Genomic DNA, 16,469 nt, shown 5'->3' with positions numbered 1-16,469 from the left:
TAGCTACATTTCAAGCACACAAGCGCCACAAGTGGCTATTAGGTTTGAAACTGAACAACGCAGATATACAACATTTCCATAACTGCAAAATGTTCTCCCAACCATTCCTACCCCAATCCCTCTCTCCAGGGGCAATCACTGTTGTAGGTTTCTTGCATAGATTTCCATGGTTCTCTCTCTCTCTCTCTCTCTCTCTCTCTCTCTCTCTCACACACACACACACACAATTTTTTTACACAAATGTTACTATACCATTTACACTATCCGGCATCTAATTTTTGTTTTAAAATATACTTATATACTAATTAATACTACTACTAATATACGAAATATACTAATATAGTCAGCTTTCCATATATATTTTAATTAATTAACAGTTCAACAATTTAGAGCACCTAATAGGATTACCAAAGAACTGTGCAAATTTTAAAGCACAATTCAAACATAAGAAATATGCATCTTATTATATTTGGGAGCAGGTGAAAGGAATGAACTACTTCAATTTCCTTTCTGTATGGCAGAGGAGATGCGGTACCCACACAGAGGCTGGGTTAACTGAAGTCACAAACTGATCGTCTTCCCACCAGCATGGCCTTCCTACCAGCATGGCCGGGAAGCCTTCAGCCCCCGTCCCTGTCCCATAAAAATGTCCGGCGCAGTGGGAAAACCCTGCATAAATGCTGGGGGAGGGGGGTCACTGATACGGGAGGCCCACCTCCAGGGGAAGAGGGAGCGAACAGCCAGTCGTAAGGCCACTCTCAGGCGACGCAGACGAGGACCCCCACCGTCGACCACCGTCCGGCTCCCCTAACAGCTTGGGGAGCCCGGATCCTGGCCGTCCGCCCCAGGAGCGCGGCGCCCCCTGCCGTCCGCCCGAGGAGCGCGACGCGGGCTCGCGGGAAGCCGGCAACATGGCGGGCCGGCCTAAGGCCCCCGCCTCGCAGCCGCCGGACCCGGACGGAGCGGCGCCCAATGTGGTGGCGCGCGTCTCGAAATGGGCGGACGACCACCTGCGCCTCGTCCGGGTATCGCAGACCGGCCGGGCAGGCGGGGGGCGCAGGGTCGCGCGGAGCGAGCCTGAGGGAGACGTGGCGCGGGCAGGCCACGGGCAGTGGAGCCCGTCGGGGCCGGACTGGGCGGAGGGCCACGGTGCCGGGGTCGCGAGTGCGGGGTGGGCGGTTGGGGAGGGAGCGCGGCCCGGCTGGGCTCGGTGCGTGGGGATGGCCGCGGTGGGCTGGAGAGACCATCTCTAATTACTGCCAGGGCAGTGCTGGGCCCCGGAGATACCTCAGAGACCAAGACGCAGCACAGCTTGGTGCGTCCCCCGAAAGCAGTTGGGGACAGCGCACGGAGACGACGGGGTGGAAGATAGGGCACGTGGTCCTACTGTAGGCCTTGTGTTTTAAGTGACGTGAGAGGGCACTGGAGGTCGACTAGGAATGGGACATCTTAGGTGTCCAGGCAAGACAAGATTGTGGCTAAGACCCTGGGGATGGTGTGGATAATTTAGGTGTGGGGTGCAAGGAGGAATCAAGGGGGCTGCCCACTGGGTGGATGGTGGTGAAAGTTGTTCCTGTGGAGGAGTGGGGGCCAGTGATTTGTTGGGAAAATTCAGAGGACCCTTTGGACATGTGAACTTGGAGGTGGAGATGTGTGAACTTGAAGATGGTTATTAGAATTCTAAACGGAGTTGTAGATATTATCTAGGCAACTTAGATATAGGAATCTGGCATTGAAGGGAGATGGGAACTGGACATAAAACTTTAGGAATGAACTGCCTAAATCTTAAGTTTAAAGCTTGGATGACATCTTGGAGCAAGTCAGAAAAGCTGTGGAACAAGTCCTAGAATTCAGACATGGGACCTGAGGAACACTGAACATTTAGAATATGGGAAGTGAAAAGGAGGAGATCAGCAAAAACTGGGAAGAAACAGTGGAAGAGAAGGAAAACCAGGCGTTCTAGAAGTCAAGTGAAGAGAATTTTCAGAGAGAATGATTAACTTTGTTACATCCTTCTGAGAAGTTGAGTAGGACCATCAGCTTTGCAAAAAGCTCTGCAGCCAAGCAGCACAAGGGCCAGGGCTATGGCTGTTTTCATTCACCACTACAGCTCCTGTCCTCTTAGTATCGCGTGCCATTTACTAAGTACTAGATACATATTGGTGGCATTAATGAATGATAGATTAATGAATGAATGAATGATATAGGTGTGAATTGGCAAGGCCTGGGTTCTTCTAGTGAAGCAGAAGTTGATGCATGGGTCATTTCAAATTAAAAAATGACTTCAACAGATTGAGAGAGGAAACAGTTTAAATTAGCCCACAGATAACATTATTCCAAATATCTCAATCACAGAATGTATCCTAGTGTTCATTTTCTTTCTTTTCCCTTCTACAAATGCAAAATCTACAGAACAGAAAGCATTATGTATTGGTAATTACAAAATTTCCATTGCCTTATTTTCTGTTTGCCTGTTGTTTAAAGCATGATCAGAGTTGTATCTGTCTTCAACACTAAGACCAATCTTAGTATCTTCATTTCTTTCCTTGCATATAATTTTCAGGTTCATTTCTTACATACCTAGTTGTATTTATTGAAGGAAAGCATGTTAGATTATCACTCTTGTTGAGGCAGTTGCAGCGTTCTTTTTTTAAAATTATTTTATTTTTGAGAGAGAAACGGAGTGCGAGCGGGGGAGGAGCAGAGAGAGAGGGAGACAGAATCCGAAGCAGGCTCCAGGCTCTGAGCTGTCAGCACAGAGCCAGGCACAGGGCTCAGACTCGCAAGCAGTGAGATCATGACCTGAGCTGAAGTCGGGAAGTCGGGAAGTCAGACGCCTAACCTACTGAGCCACCCAGGTGCCCCGCAGGGTTCTTATTTTTAAATTAAACTCTCTTAGGTCTGTTTCAGCTTAAATGGAGCACTTTAAAAACATTGATAAGTTTTTCCCAACTGTTCATCCATATATACATCGAAGACATTGTATTGTAACGTTTTGGTGGCAAATTTTTCTATCAAAGATTTAAATTCCCACTCTAGGCTCGGGGTTATGCTAGTTACTGTGGGCATGATTCAAGAAGTATTAGACTGATTCATGCAGTTAAGGTACTCATGGTTAAAGTAAAAGGCAATAGAGTACAATACAATGTTATGTATATAATTACTATACATGTCAGAGTGTTTGGGAAAGAAAGGGGAGATTACTGAGTAGGTAGGCAGTTAAGGAAGTTTTTTTGGAAGAAATGGGCCTTTAGTTGAAGGATGTGTCTTATTTGGACAGATATTGGGAGGACAGTCTTCTTTTTCCCCCCTTCTAATTACTACTTTCACTATTATGAATAATAACTAATGAGAATTAATCATTTAATCTTTTTCTGAAGAACATCAGCACCGTAATGGCCATAGCTGGAATAATGTTATTACTAAGAAGTATTCGGATGGTAAGTTAAAAAATGAAGAAGGCACTGTGAACTGTGATAAACAAGAGACAGTTAATTTCTCACTTCCAAACAGTTTTTGTCTCAAGCTGGGTATCATTTTGTTATTCATATTAGAAGTTTTAAGTATTATTTTAGAACAATGAACATATTTAAAGATCTTGATTTAAAAGTAACACATTCGCAGGATTTTATGGAAAGTAATTGCACAGTCTGTATTTTCATAATCACGTCTTCATGCTTAAAAAGGAATCTGTAAAGGATTTGGTTTGCTAGAATGCTATAATCACTAAATTTGCATTTCAGACATTGTGGAATGTCTCAAAACTGTTTTGTATAGTGGTTTTAGATTTAGATCACAGTCGAATTATGTCCTTTAGCACTGAATAATTTATGCTTTCTCTGATTTGCAACAATCTGTAATATCTGTTCAATGAATAAAGCAGGGTGTATGATGTAAAAAAAATAATTTATCCTTTCAGTTAGCGTATTTTTTTGCCCTTTCAATAATTTTTTAATAATAGATACTGTGGAAATCCATTTAGTAATTCAAGATTTAGAAGTATTTTTTATATAACTGATTCTTGTCATTGGGTGTAATTTTAGTGTCATGTTACAATCTGGTATGGGTTTATTGCTTCTGTGTATATTTATTTCCTGTACTTATTATCTCTATATTATTTTATATTATCATTGACTACACAGTGTTACTCTACTATACTGTATCTTTTCCATCTGTTGCCTTTTCTCCCTGACTCCAATGTCAGAACTTTTATCCTCTTTATTAAGTGCCCTGCATTCTTTTTTAACCTTATATCTAATAATCGAATAGGCTTTTTCTTTTAACACTTCCATGATTTTGTAAGTCATTCATTTTTAGCTTATATATATTTTTAGAATGGAACTTTGGAAACTTTAGTTGTTTTCATTCATTTCATTTTTTCTTTATCTTACAATCTGTATTCCATGACATTTGTATTTTGAAGGTTTCAAAATTGTCAAAATATTAAATGATCTGAGTAAGAGTTGAGGTAAAAATACAGGGGGCCTGGGTGGCTCAATCAGGTAAGCCTCTGACTTTTGATTTTGGCTTAGGTCATAATCTCATGGTTCATGAGATCGAGCCCAGTATTGGGCTTCTCACTGACAGCACAGAGGCTGCTTGGGAGTCTCTGGCTCCCTCTCTCTCTGTCCCTTCCCTGCTCATGCTCTCTCTCTCAAAATAAATAAACTTGACAAAAAAAAGTGTTTAGGTAAAAATAATGCTGAGGGGTTATTTCCCTTGTTAGCCCTTAAAAATGAACATGAATCAGTTATAGATGATTTTAAGTTATACAATATTAGGTATGTTATTGATTTATGAAAATTATGCATTAATTAATATAAATTTATATTAGTTTATTATGAAGTTATTCATTTTAGACTTTAATTCTGGTGTCTTTTTTTGAGATTTTTATGGCTTTTGATAATAGTGACTAACATGTGATGAGAAGAGCAGGCTAAGAAGCTAGAAAAAGAACATTGGAACTTTAGAGAACAAAAAACTCACTTGTGTAACAGTTGAAGGACTTTGGCTACAAGTAAGAGAAACCCCAACCGACAGTGGCTTAATCAAGTAAAAAGGCTTTTTCCTCATGTCACAAAATGCCTGGAGTGATTCAGTAACAGAGGTTTTTAGGTGTATGATTCTCTGTGCCTTTCCTCATGGCACAGAATGGCTACTCTAGCTCCAAAGAGCATATACTTGTTCAAAGCAAAAGGAGAGGGAAAAGGAAGGTGCGAGCCACATCTCATGAAGAAAGCAAAAATTTTCCCAGAAGCCTTCAGCAGACTTTTGCTTACATCCTTATATCGTATGGCCACCTCTAGCTGGAAAGGAGTTGGGAAAGCGGCCATTTAACTTTCCCATCCCTTCCAGTGCCTGCTGATAAGGGAGAGAGGCTTGAGAATGAATATTGCATTAACCAACAAAGGGCCTGCCACAGGGAGCCTTAATAGTTCCCCTTCAGTGTTCTTTTTGTATTGCTGTTTTTCTTCCTCCTGAGTTTACCAAGCTCTCATATTCTTTCAATTACTGGTAGACAATTCCAAATTTCATATTAAAAAAATTAAAAAAATGATGATTGAGTTTAGTACTGTGCTAAACACTTCATATACATAATTTCATTTAAAATCATTTTTTAGGGGCGCCTGGGTGGCGCAGTCGGTTGAGCGTCGGACTTCAGCCAGGTCGCGATCTCGCAGTCCGTGAGTTCGGGCCCCGCGTCGGGCTCTGGGCTGATGGCTCGGAGCCTGGAGCCTGTTTCCGATTCTGTGACTCCCTCTCTCTCTGCCCCTCCCCTGTTCATGCTCTGTCTCTCTCTGCCCCAAAAATAAATAAACGTTGAAAAAAATAATAAATAAATAAAATAAAATCATTTTTTAAAGATGTTTATTTATTTTGAGAGAGAGAGAGAGAGATCGCGCACCAGCAGGGGAGAGAATCCCAAGCAGGCCCCTCGCTGTCAACACAGAGCCTGACTCGGGGCTCAATGTCATGAACCGTGAGATCATGATCTGAACTGAAATCAAGGTCGGATACTTAACCGACTGAGCCACCCAGGTGCCCCTACATAATTTCATTTAATACTTATAATAATCCTATGAAACCGGTATTCTTATACCCAGGTTTTATAGATGAGGAGATGGATGCTCAAAAAAGTTAAATTTATTTTCACAAGATCACCCAGCTAGTATGTGGCAGAACTGGATTTCAAATGTCATATTCCTGAATTTGAAACCCTTATTATTTTCTCTTCACAGAGCTTCCCGCTTTTGTCTGTTTGCCTCTAGGACACTTCACCATCTGATGCTTAGGGACAGCATCCTTGTCAGTGGCATCATCTTTCTGCCTCTTCTGGAAAGCAGACTGTTTATCACAGGCTCAGGATTCACTTCCTTTAAAAATATCTTCCTCCGGTGTTCTTATCCTTTCCATTTTGACCTGTTAGCACTTACACTTTATCTGAAACCTCTCTATGTATTGCTCTGCAGTTGTATTCTGGTTTTATGTATATAGTTAGTTCATCTTCCAGATAGTGCCATGTCACAGAAACACAGCACTGAACTTTATGTTGTTGAGGGATTATTGGATCCAGAAAAGGTAGCTACAGTGGGATCTGCCTTTAAATGTTTTTCACATATTCCTTGAGTATGAAATCAAGGAAATAGAACATTGGGTTCTATTTAGTTTCTTTAGCTAGCTGCTTAATAATTTCTAAAACTGCAAAATTTCTAAAACTCCAAACATCAAGGCACTCTGGTGTCTTTTTTATGTGTGTCCTTTAATGAAAACACCTAAAAATTAAAAGGGATGGACGTTTAGTAATTGAAGACATCTTTAATGATCCTCTCTACTTACTCTGTCTGTCTCCCCTGTGCAAAATACTCTTTTTTAAAAAAAATTTATTTATTTTTGAGAGAGAGAGAAAGAGAGAGCGAGCGAGCATGAGTGGGAGCAGAGAATCCCAAGCAGGCTCTGCGATGTCAGGAGCTGGGCAAGGGGCTTGATTTCATGAAACATGAGATCATGACCTTAGCTGAAATCAAGAGTCCAAGGCCCAGGAAACCCAAGAAACTGAACAACCCAGGCACAGCCTACCCCCTGCCCCCACTGGTGCAAAATAATCTTAGTTTTCTCATGTGATGTGGTTTCCAGACTCTATCATCTTTTTTCTCCTCTTCTAGCTTTGTTCCAGTTTGTTTGAGTCTTTTATGAAACGGGTACCTGGCACAGCATAGTATATTCCACTTAGGGCCTGATTTAGAGCCATCCCTTCCTCACCTCTCTCGTTTTGGATCCTGTTCCTTATAATGTTGCTTTGTGTTTGAACTTAGGTGGGGCGCAGCGGGGAGTGTAGGGGAGAGGGAGTTTGTATTTTGTTTTGCAGCTTTGTCACACTTCCACTCATTTTGAGTTCACAGTTAACTAAAGGTTCTTAATCTTTTTAATCTATGCTATAATTAGTTTATTCTCTTATCCTTCATTAGTTTTATCCCATCATCCTAGTTGTCAAGATCTTTTAAAATACTGACTCTAACCTATAGTATTTCACATTTTTTTTTTTTTAGGTGTTTATTTATTTTTGAGGGAAGGTGGGGAGCGGCAGAGAGACAGTAGGGGAGGGTCAGAGAGAGAAAGAGAGAGAATCCCAAGCAGGCTCCACACTGGCAGAGCAGAGTCCAGTGTGAGGCTTGAACTCATAAACCATAAGACCATGAGCTGAGCCAAAACCAAAGGTTGGACGCTTAACTACTGCCATCTTGGTGCCTCAACACTTTTTGTTTTCAAAAGATTTTCTTAAGTAATCTCTGCACCCAATGTAGGACTCAAATCTTCAAGCCTAAGATCAAGAGTTGCATGCTCTGCTGACTGAGCTAGCCAGGTGCCCCCTTCCTATAAACACTTTTGATTAAATCACACTAAAATATTAACATATAAAATTAAGGGGTAAATTAAAAAATTTCAGGGGTTACGTCTTCTTATTAAATATTTAGGTAACAATTTGACATGCTTAATGTTAAAATGAAAATAATAATCAAATGTTATATTTTTTTATAAATCAACAGACATCAAAATTTACAAGTTCTTCAGATATTCCAGTAGAATTTATAAGAAGGAATGTTAAACTACGTGGACGATTATGCCGAATAACTGAGAATGGTTTAGAAATTGAGCATATTCCCATTGCTTTACCTATTATAACTTCATGGAAAAGTAAGTAAAGTACAAGAATAATACAACTGTTTTAGTATTTGTTAATTAGAATTTATTTGTAAAGTAGCAAACAACGTCATTTTAAGTTTTAATAACTTTCCACTGTCTATGAGAGAAAGTATAAACTCTTGGTTTTAAATACAAGGAACTATTTAATTGGTCTCCAGATGTTCTTTTCTTCCCCCTCCTCTTTTTATTCAACCATTCAGTATTTCATTCAGGCAGTCAAGCATTCTTTCCACAAATATTGAGCAACTGTTATGTTCTTGGACCTATTGTAGCTACATGGCACTGAGTGAAACAAATAAGACTACCCTTTGGAGAGTACAGTCTAAGTAGAAAATAGACAACAGACCAATGAAAATTGTCCTAAGAGCTATGAAGAAAAGAGCAAGATGCTAGGATGAACATTACTGGAGGTCATGTGAATGGGGAACCTATACCTGTAAAGTGGTCAGAGAAAGCCTCATGGATGAGCTGTTATTTAATCAGAGATCTGAAGAATGAGAGGGGGCTGGCTAGGCAGAACGTGTATGGGAATGAGCATGGCTCTTCTGAGAAGCCGTATGAAGACTAGAGTGCTGGAGCCTAGGGAAGAAAGGGACAAGAGTCACCAAAGGAGACTGGAGAGCCGAACAGAGGCTGATGTCCCCTGCTGCTTTCCCATTTCTCCCTGCTTTGTGTCAAAGACCCCACTCACACAGACCTTCCTGCCTGCTGCTTATTTGTGTTCTCATGCCCCTGGGCACAGTTTTCCCAGAGTGCCTTGGCTCCTGTTGAGCTCCAGTTCATTCTTTAGTATCCAGCTCAAATGTCAGCTCTTCTGTGAAGCTTTCCTTAACTCTGGAGCTGAATTAGCCTCTTTCTTTACTACACCCACAACAGTGGACACACACTGTAGTTACAGTACTTAAACACATTTTCCTATAGTCATGTATTTTAGGTTTATATCCTCCACTAAACTGAACCCCGTGTGGGCAGGGACCTTTTCCTACCTATCTCATTATTCACAGGCCCTAGAAAAATAATTGTTAGCCAATGGAGACTTGGCAAAGCTTGTTGAATAAATTTAGTTTTACTTATACATTCATTTTATATTTTAAATACATTTTTAAAAAGTTTATTTGAGAGAGAGAAAGAGGGAGAGGGAGAGAGAGACTCCCAAGCAGGCTCCACACTGTTAGCACAGAACCCAGCGTGGGGCTCGAACTCATGAACTGGGAGATCATGACCTGAGCTGAAACCAAGAGTGAGACACTCAACCAACTGAGCCACCCAGGTGCCCCTAAATTTAGTTATATTTAAAGATCTTCTTGGGGTGCCTGGATGGCTCAGTCGGTGAAGCATCCAACTTTGGCTTGGGTCATGATCTTGCCATTCATGAGTTCGAGCCCTGCATCCGGCTCTGTGCTGACAGCTCAGAGCCTGGAGCCTGCTTCAGATTCTGTGTCTCCCTCTCTCTCTGCCCCTGCCCTGCTCATGCTCTGTCTCTGTCTTTCTCTCTCTCTCTCTCAACAATAAATAAAACAAATTTTTTTTTAAATAATAAGGAGCTTCATAATATTATTTTAATTTTATGAAGGGGTTCTTATTTTTTAAAGTTCGTTTAAAACATTTTTTTAAGTTTATTTTTTTTTTTTATTTGTTTTGAGAAAGAGAGAGGGTGCAAGTGGAGGGAGGGCCAGAGAGAGAGGACAGAGAATCCCAAGCTGGCTCCACATTGTCAGTGCAGAGACTGATGAGAGGCTTGAACTCACAAACTGGGAGATTGTGACCTGAGCTGAAATCAGGAGTTGGAATTTAACGAACTGAGCCACCCAGGCTCCCCACATTTTTTTTTAAGTAATCTCTACACCCAATGTGGGGCTCGAAGTTATAACCTTGAAATCAAGAGTCACATGGTTTTCTGAGCCAGCCAATTGCCCCAGAAGATTCTTTTCTACCCTCAGATGAATGAATTTCACCTGTTCAAGGAGATATGCCTATAAAGGAATAAGGTTGATTCCACCCCCCAAACATACCTACGTGATTGATTCTTTTAATAAATCAAACAGAATTTAAACAATTTGAGTGACTATTGTTCCCTAAAGAGAGATTTATTTGTTGACCATTTCAGTCTAAGCAGGATTTAGACTTCATAAGTCCTCTACCTTCTAAGTTGTTGTCATTATGTTATAATAATTTAAATCACTTCTCCCTGAAATAGTAATGACTCTTCAGTGCCCAGGCAGCAAAGTTGCCGCCTGGGTTTGTCCAGGCTGTACCTTATACTGCTCTGGGGATGATATTCAGTAGGATCTGCCCCCAGAGGCCCTGCAGCGCCACGGCACTGTAATTGCCATATGTGCATATTATTACTATTAAAAATGTTTATTTTTTTAATTTATTTTTTTTAAGATTTTTTTTTAACGTTTATTTTATTTTTGAGAGAGAGAAAGAGAGCAAGCACAGGAGGGGCAGAGAGAAGGGGAGACACAGGTTCCGAAGCAGGCTTCAGGCTCTGAGCTGTCGGCACAGAGCCCAACGCAGGACTCAAATTCATGAGCAGTGGGATCATGACCTGAGCTGAAGTAGGACTCTCAACCCACTGAGCCACCCAGGCGCCCCTCTTGATTCATTTTGAGAGACAGAGAGCAGGGGAGGAGCAGAGAGAGGGAGAGAGAGAATCCCAAGCATATTCTGCACTGTCAGTACAGAGCCCGATGGATGTGGGACTTGATCTCATGAAACGTGAGATCATGACCTGAGCCGAAATCAAGAGTCAGATGCTTAACCGACTGAACCACCCAGGCGCTATTTTATTCATATTTTTATTAATGGGTTCTACATCCTGTTCTCGAGCTTACTGAAATGGGGGTTTTAGATTATTCCATCTGTTGTATGCTTAGGTTGCTTTAAAAGAAAACTTGAGGGGCGCCTGGGTGGCTCAGTCGGTTAAGCGGCCGACTTCAGCTCAGGTCATGATCTCGCGGTCCGTGAGTTCGAGCCCCGCGTCGGGCTCTGTGCTGACCACTCAGAGCCTGGAGTCTGAGATTCTGTGTCTCCCTCTCTCTCTGACCCTCTGCTGTTCATGCTCTGTCTCTCTCTGTCTCAAAAATAAATAAACGTTAAAAAAATAATAATTAAAAAAAAAGAAAACTTGAATACAGATGTAAATGAACCTGCAATCTAGAGTGTCTGGGTGTTTATAAATAAACATGTTTGATTGTTTGGCATAGGGGGCGCGTGACCTTGAAATTCGTTTTTGCAACATGGTATTAAAGCTACATTCCTTTCTACCTAAACTTTTTAGAAGAGCCATGTGGTGTTTTGCTGGTTAAGCTGGCAGGAGTAGAACTCACTGAAACCGGGAAGGTGTGGTTACAAAAAGAGTTAAAACCTTCCCAGCTGGTATGGTTTCAACTTCTTGCAAAGGAGAATTCAGCACTTATTTGCTATCTTCTAGTGAATAAGGTAAGTGGTATGAAGAAATAATGAGCAATATTTTATTCTTTTTATTTATACATAAACATTATTAATTAGAGCCTTGAATATATAATGGGGCTGAATTTTTGCTTTTCTTAATTGGTACTCATAGTGGTTATGTATAGAGAACCAGGTGTTTCATATATAAATTTTGTTATAAAATGTTACTTATATGTTTATTATAGAAAAAATAGACAACTAAGAAAATGGAAAAAACTTAAAATCATTAATGACTTCAGACGTTGATAATTTAAGGAGTAGCTTTACACATTTATTTCTACATGAGTATATTATATCCCCCTTGTTATTAGAAACCACTTGTTGAGTGGGTTTCCTGTCAACTGGAAACTACAAAGAGTAAGTGTGTTTTCTGAAGGTTAATACTGCTCAATCTTTGAACTCTAACGTTGAGCGTACTTGCATACTATTAATGATCAGTAATCAGTCATCTGAAGACTTTGTGTCAGAGTTTTCCTACCTTTATGATTGGCCATGGCCGCTGTGTAACTAACTGGGATGCCACGGAGCCTCATCAATGTTGCTGCGCCACTGTCCTGAGTCCTTGCGTGTGCCTTACTCCACACTGCTTTTGGTGGAAGAGTACTGGAAAAAGAGTGTAGAAAATTAAATAGTTAAAATGTGATGACAGGATTAAGAACGGTTTTCTTATTTCTAAAGTCTCTTATTATGTAACAAGCAAACAATCTGAAGAAAATATAACTTCACATTAAAGTGATTAAAATTGTAAACATTTTAATTCTTTAGAGCCTTTGAACTATTAATAGATAGCCTAATGAGACCCATTAATTTCTGTATGTCCAAGTCATCTTCAGTTCTTTCAAAATAAGAATTATCCAACACTGATCGGTTGAAGCATCATATATTTAAAAGTAAGCTGGGAGGCACGGGGGCACCTGGCTGGTTCAGTCGGTGAGGCATGTGATTCTTGATCTCAGGATTGTGAGTTCAAGCCCCAGATTAGGTGTAGAGATTACTTTAAAAAAAATCTTAAAAAAAATAAAAAGAAACAATACCTTCTCTTTTAAGTTGAGGAGTGTATTTCATTTATCCTCAAAACCATTGTTCTGGAGTCCTTGTTTTTACTCCCGTTTGCAGGTGGGCCCCAGGGTAACCAAGTGATAGAGCCTGTATTCAAGCCCAGCTCTTTCTGGCTCCTGAGCTTCTACTTCAACTTATATACTTTAGTTTATATTTCTTCCTAGGTGACCAAACTATGCAGTATGCATATTGTGGTAATTTACATCTGTTGAATTTTACTAATGTGTCAGATTGAATTTTAGTTATTCTGATTTTGGTTTAAGGGAATGAGCTCTTAAAGTTTAAAATATTGAGGGGCGCCTAGGTGGCTCATTCAGTTCAATGTGATTTTGGCTCAGGTCATGATCTTATGGTTCCTGAGATCAAGCCCTGAGTTGGGCTCTATACTCACAGTTTGGAACCTGCTTGGGATGCTTTCTCTCCCTCTCTCTGTCTGCACCCCTCCCCCGCTTGTGCACACGTGCTGATGCTCTCTGTGTCTCTCAAATAAACATTTAAAAAATTTAAAAGATTGAGAAAGATATGATAAATCCTTTAAAACTATATTTATGAACTCCTTATTTTTTTAAATGTTTATTTTTGAGAGTGTGCGAGTTGGGGAGGGGCAGAGGTAGAGGGGAACAGAGGATCAAAGCGGGCTCTGTGCTCACAGCAGAAGGCCTGGTGTGGGCCTCGAACTCATGAACTGTGAGATCATGACCTGAGCCAAAGTCAGATGCTCAACCCACTGAGCCACCCAGGCTCCCCATGAACTCCTTATTAGTATGACTCAGAGTTACTGCATTTAAGGGAAAAAAGATTACTTTGTTCCTTTGGATAGTCCTAGAAATGTCTCCTACTTTAAACCTGGGGTTTTCACATTTTTAGAATTTAATACTTGTCTAACAAAGCCATTCAGTTATTAATACTTTGTTAAAATTGATCTTGTTAGGTTAAAATTTCACAAGGACTGTATAAATAACTAAACAGGATTTCCTTTTTTAAAAGATTAAAAAAAAATTTTTTAATAAAAAAAATTTTTTTTTAACTTTTTTTATTTTTGGGACAGAGAGAGACAGAGCACGAACGGGGGAGGGGCAGAGAGAGAGGGAGACACAGAATCAGAAGCAGGCTCCAGGCTCTGAGCCATCAGCCCAGAGCCCGACGCGGGTCTCGAACTCACGGACCACGAGATCGTGACCTGAGCCGAAGTCGGAGGCTTAACTGACTGAGCCACCCAGGCGCCCCAAGATTTTTAAAAATTTTAAGTAATCTCTACATCCAGTGTGGGGCTTGACCCTACAACCCCCAGATCTAGAGTCTCTCCTCCACTAACTGAGCCAGCCAGGCACCCCAGCAGGATCTCCTTTATACTGTAAATTAGTGGGGAAAAAAGTCCCATTTATCCGGTTTCATTAGGAAGTAAGGTTTTCCATGAAGGAAATTTCTTTATGGATGAAGATTCAAGGACTATTTTATTTTATTTTATTTTTAAATTTTTTTTTTTCAACGTTTATTTATTTTTGGGACAGAGAGAGACAGAGCATGAACGGGGGAGGGGCAGAGAGAGAGGGAGACACAGAATTGGAAGCAGGCTCCAGGCTCTGAGCCATCAGCCCAGAGCCTGACGCGGGGCTCGAACTCACAGAGCACGAGATCGTGACCTGGCTGAAGTCGAACGCTTAACTGACTGCGCCACCCAGGCGCCTCATGTGGGAAGTCTTTTAAAAATGCATTTACATGCCAGTGCCTTCCTACACAGTGGAATTCTGAACCTAATCTAACAGTTCAGTGATGATTCAGTTTATTTTGCATTTTATACTTTTTAGTTTCTTTTGCTGTGGCCTTCTGTCTTTTCGCCTATTTTGTGTGCTCCTTTACTCCTCTGAACAACAAACAGATCAAGAACACTTCTTATACTTTATTACTTCTACCTTCTTTGGGTTAGATGACCAGTGAGTCTGTGAAGAACTACTATGTTACAAAGGAGGCAGTTAACTTTGAGCAAGAATCTCTTTTAGTAATGAAATTCTTGGATTTAGCATTAGCTGTTTTGAGCTCTTGGGGACCCTTTTGCTTCCTGTTTTTTGGCTTTTCTCTGGAGGAAAAAATGCTGAATGACTGATTTTAAGTAAATGAATAAATTACTAAATTCTTAAGTAATTGGTTTTATTTTTTATTCAAGGGTAGATATTTTAGTGTGAGTCTGAATGAAGAAATTTTGAGAAGAGGCCTTGGCAAAACTGTTCTTGTTAAAGGGCTAGATTATGATTCTAAAATCTATTGGACAATTCACAGAAACTTACTTAAAGCTGAATTAACAGCGTTAAAAAAAGGAGAAGGAATATGGAAGGAAGAATATGAAAAAGAAAGTTATTTGGAAAAATTGAAAGGCTCCTGGAGAGAAATATGGAAAAAAGACAATTATTTAAGAAAAATTGGATCCGATTTCAATTTGAAAAATGAAAGTTATTATGACAAACTTAGAAGGACTTATGAAACATGGAAAGACCACATAAATAACTACTCCTTAATACTGAAGTTCAGAGAACTTATGAATCGCATACACTTTCGTAGAAAAGGGTGAAATATTCTAAGAGGCCTGGAGGTGACCTACTCAGAAAAGAGTGAACTATGTAAATATATGGATATTGAGTTGAAACGGAAATTCCTCCAAATGATCAAAGTTGCATTCTAATGGTATTTAAATATTTAAGAGATGATTATTTTAAATGTCATATCAGAATTACTTAAGCAAATTGTGATTAATATAATATGCTTTTAGGAAAAATGAAATACTTTATAAAGTTACCAGGGTAAAGGATGTATATCTGTAATGTTAATATTTGAAGACAGAGTTTAACTATTGGACACTGTATTATTTTAGTTATTTGGGGCAGCCATATTTAATTTTTGTTCAACAAGAATATTTTGTTTACTTTTCCGGTTTTATCAATTTTGATTACTTATAATAAAGGAACTCTATGCATCATGTCTGAGGCTACTCTTTTCCCAAGTGTCTTCTAACTGTGAATTTGGGGCAACGTATGTGAGAAGGTCACTGTAGATCATTTCTAGTAATAAAGAATGGCTAATTTCTACCTATTGTTAGATGAAGAGGGTAACCCTCTGGACAAAATCATGAGGATGATGATAATGACAGAAAACAGCTAAAAGCATATTCCAGCAACACCCAGGGAGAAAACACACAACCAAGGTCTCCTTACATTTTACTTTTCTTGTGTTGCTATTTGTTAGTTCTGTCCATGAGACAGTTTCTTCTCTAGCACAATTTGGCCATGGTTATTCCTTGAGGGTTCTGTAGGGGCTCTCTATCATAGTCCCCTGGCTTGGGAGATTCATACCTCTTTCTCTCCCTTCCTTCTTAACTCCCAAGGCAGTTTAGTCCATAGCCTTTAACTCTTGGATCACCACCACTTGGGATGGAAAGGAACATGAGTTTGCTTGTGGAAAGTGACTGGGCTTACTCACTCCACTCATGGGTGTGTGTTGTGGGGAGTATTAGCAAGTCGGCTTCAGTCCTGCCACTTTCCATGGTGTCAGTTCCACTTGCAGGAAACTCATGTATTCTTAAAGGAAGTGATGGGAATGTAGGCCACTCCCTCTCTCTTGCTTCCCTTTTTATCATGCTTCGTTCTGCTTGTCTCAGGTAAATGAGGTGCTAGAAGGCTGTGTAGCTTAGCAAATATCAGAAAAGACATAATCACTATTTCCTAACATAGTGGAAACAGGATATATGGCACTTTCAGTCT

General features: G+C 40.3%; 1 protein-coding gene across 3 annotated transcripts; it reads left to right on the top strand.

The window, feature by feature from the left end:
• Nucleotides 1–869: 869 nt before the first annotated feature.
• CUNH3orf33 (chromosome unknown C3orf33 homolog) lies at nucleotides 870–15,688 on the top strand. 3 transcript variants are annotated; one of them, XM_040480561.1, is made up of 6 exons: nucleotides 870–1,025; nucleotides 2,413–2,433; nucleotides 3,381–3,440; nucleotides 8,046–8,193; nucleotides 11,486–11,646; nucleotides 14,995–15,104. In XM_040480561.1, exons 1-6 carry the CDS (start codon nucleotides 912–914, stop codon nucleotides 15,004–15,006), a joined length of 516 nt encoding a protein of 171 aa, XP_040336495.1. In that variant the 5' UTR covers nucleotides 870–911; the 3' UTR covers nucleotides 15,007–15,104. The 3 variants fall into 3 exon arrangements, with proteins under 3 accessions (XP_040336495.1, XP_040336493.1, XP_040336494.1); XM_040480559.1 differs by having other exon boundaries at nucleotides 874–1,025; nucleotides 14,882–15,688; XM_040480560.1 differs by lacking the exon at nucleotides 2,413–2,433 and having other exon boundaries at nucleotides 875–1,025; nucleotides 14,882–15,688.
• Nucleotides 15,689–16,469: the final 781 nt, after the last annotated feature.

This window comes from Herpailurus yagouaroundi, unplaced genomic scaffold, assembly GCF_014898765.1.
Source record: "Herpailurus yagouaroundi ecotype Mexico unplaced genomic scaffold, PumYag 159, whole genome shotgun sequence".
In the NCBI taxonomy this organism is placed as follows: domain Eukaryota; kingdom Metazoa; phylum Chordata; class Mammalia; order Carnivora; family Felidae; genus Herpailurus; species Herpailurus yagouaroundi.
This window is presented reverse-complemented; position numbering and strand designations above follow the sequence as displayed.

Excerpts from the sequence above, each read along its gene's own strand:
- CUNH3orf33 (XM_040480559.1), top strand. The coding sequence starts at position 912 with ATGGCGGGCCGGCCTAAGGCCCCCGCCTCGCAGCCGCCGGACCCGGAC. Across the intron at positions 1,026-2,412 it reads ACCACCTGCGCCTCGTCCGG|AACAGAAAGCATTATGTATT; the intron begins GTATCGCAGACC and ends CAAAATCTACAG. Across the intron at positions 8,194-11,485 it reads TATTATAACTTCATGGAAAA|AAGAGCCATGTGGTGTTTTG; the intron begins GTAAGTAAAGTA and ends TAAACTTTTTAG.